This window comes from Saprolegnia parasitica, assembly GCF_000151545.1.
Source record: "Saprolegnia parasitica CBS 223.65 unplaced genomic scaffold supercont2.15, whole genome shotgun sequence".
Taxonomy (NCBI): domain Eukaryota; phylum Oomycota; class Saprolegniomycetes; order Saprolegniales; family Saprolegniaceae; genus Saprolegnia; species Saprolegnia parasitica.
The window spans coordinates 18,413-20,483 of record NW_012156409.1 but is presented as its reverse complement, the minus strand read 5'-3'; the positions used below and the strand labels follow the sequence as shown (position 1 = coordinate 20,483).

Here is a 2,071-nt window from a genome sequence, read left to right as displayed (position 1 = left end):
CCACCGGCGAGTTTACCGAGAGCGACGACGTCCCGAGCGAGTGCTCGCGCAATGCGTACTACACCCGCGTCGCCGTCCCGCTCATCTGCGCCGTGCCAGTGGTGCGTCTGATTCAACCGAGGCTAGAGCGGTTGTCTATATACCGACGAGTAGTGGTGGCGCTTTCTCCAGAGTTTGCGGCGGTGCTACGAGCTCGGGTCGTGGTTTCCGGGCCTCCCGAACGCGCTCAAGTACGCACTGGCGCAGCTCGTGATCTTGTTCGGGCTCTTCCACTCGTACTACTCCCCCCTCGCGCCGAGCAACTCACTGCAGGTTGGAACTCGGACGCGCTGTCTATATATGTTCTCATCGGTGGGCTGCGTAGGTGGTCTGGGTCTGCCTTTTCGTGTGCAGTTCGCTCTATTCGTGGGTCTGGGACGTGGTCATGGACTGGGGCGTTGGCCGGCGTCCACGGCACGAGTTTCTAGCCACGACCCGCATCAAGTCGCGTCGTCACGTCTACTATGGTACGTCGTCTGCTTGAAGGTTGATGGTTCAAGTCTTGCGTAGCGGTCGCTATCGGAATTGACCTCGTTCTCAGCTTTTCGTGGACACTGGCGCTGATCCCGCCCGACGCCGGGTCGCCTCTGGGCACTCTGCTGCTCTCGATGCAGCCCATGATGATGTTTATGGAGCCCATGCGTCGCGCCATGTGGAGCTGCCTCGCGATCAAGAACGAGCACCTGCGCAACACGCTGGGCTTTCAATCGACGTACTCGCTCCCGCTGCACTTGGATCCGCCGTCGTCTCTTGATGAAGGCAAAGCCTCGGCGACGACATACGTGTACAAGATTGCTGCTCTGAGCGCGGGCTTGCTCTGTCTCAGCGTAGCTGCCATTGTGCTAGGATAATGCAGGCCAGAACAACACGACCACGTTGGGATATATACTCTCACCATTTGACTTTGATTGACTTGGCCATAAGCCTTCGCAGCGACAAGGCGCGTCCAAATAGAGCCCAAGAACTCACGGCGCAGCAGCCGTCCCGACATGCGACGAGGTTACGACCAACTTGCGCGTCTGGGTCTGCATCATCGTCTCGACGCAAGACGACCTGGCATTGGTCGAGTGGGTGGCTCGTAGAGGCAGGCACGTTGTGATTGATTGGCTTGATGACGCTGCCGTCAGCTTCGAGGGCTATTGGCCGTTCGCGCAGCGGGCGCCAAGGTCTCGTGTTGCCACGACCGACCAATCAGATTCATCTCGGACACAAAGCACGTGCGCAACCAAGTCGCGTACACGTACATAATCTACTACTCGGGCTTTGTCCTCACTCCTTCTTCCTCCCAAAGCAAAAGACGCAACTCCACGAACTCCAGCGCAACGGCGGCCGTTTTCCCATCATTGGGGGCGGCGTCCTCGTCTTCTGCTTCTGCATGCTCGTCTACTCGATCACGTGCAGCATCCTCGCCATGTTCGGGTCGACGTCGTGTCTCATGATTGCTGGTGGCGACGGTTGCTAATAGCTCATTTGGAGTAGTATTGTAATAGAGTTGTCTTGGTTCGTTCATTTCCACGCCTCCATATACTAGTACTAGTCTAGGAGGCATGGTTGGGGTGTCTAGCCTCGATTGTTGGAGCGTTTTCGTCGGTCAAGTGAGCTCCTCTTGGCAATTTCTACCAACCCTAGCCCAAGAGAATGGCAGCGGCGCTGAGGCAGAGCACGACAGCGCTCAAGGCCGCGATCCGGAACGCGTACGTTGGCTTCCGCTCTGTGGGCGAGGGCGGCCGGTCAAAGTGCAGCGGGATAAAGTGTTCCTTCCGGAAGCCCAACGTGTTGCGCAAATGCTCATTCTCCATCGCCAGACAGCTCCACATGGTGCGGCGCATCGGCTCCATGAAGAGCGTAATCGGCTGCAAATCCAAGAGGAGCGTGCCAAAGAACCCGACGTCCGGCGGGATCAGCGCCAGTGTCCACGAGAAGCAGAGGACAAGGTTGACGATGATGGCCACTATGCGCAGAGTGTCGACTCGCATGCGGCAAGCCGTCGAGTGTTACCGTAGTAGACCCACCGACGCGAGTACATGTGCCC

The 2,071-nt window shown here is 58.1% G+C and overlaps 2 protein-coding genes across 2 annotated transcripts in view; one reads left to right on the top strand and one right to left on the bottom strand.

Moving 5' to 3' along the window:
* The window catches only part of SPRG_19854 (hypothetical protein), a gene marked incomplete at both ends in the record, with an annotated part of 2,844 nt that extends 1,343 nt beyond the window's left edge, over positions 1–1,501 (top strand). Inside the window, 5 exons of the mRNA XM_012343972.1 lie at positions 12–101; positions 154–312; positions 365–506; positions 550–866; positions 1,331–1,501. Coding sequence (XP_012199362.1) covers positions 12–101; positions 154–312; positions 365–506; positions 550–866; positions 1,331–1,501 — 879 coding nt within the window. The remainder of the gene's footprint in view (positions 1–11; positions 102–153; positions 313–364; positions 507–549; positions 867–1,330) is intronic.
* Positions 1,502–1,604: 103 nt separating this feature from the next.
* SPRG_05112 (hypothetical protein) lies at positions 1,605–2,071 on the bottom strand. Its single transcript, XM_012343720.1, has 2 exons — positions 2,038–2,071; positions 1,605–1,990 (listed from the first exon to the last, which is right to left on the bottom strand). Exons 1-2 carry the CDS (start codon positions 2,063–2,065, stop codon positions 1,665–1,667), a joined length of 354 nt encoding a protein of 117 aa, XP_012199110.1. The 5' UTR covers positions 2,066–2,071; the 3' UTR covers positions 1,605–1,664.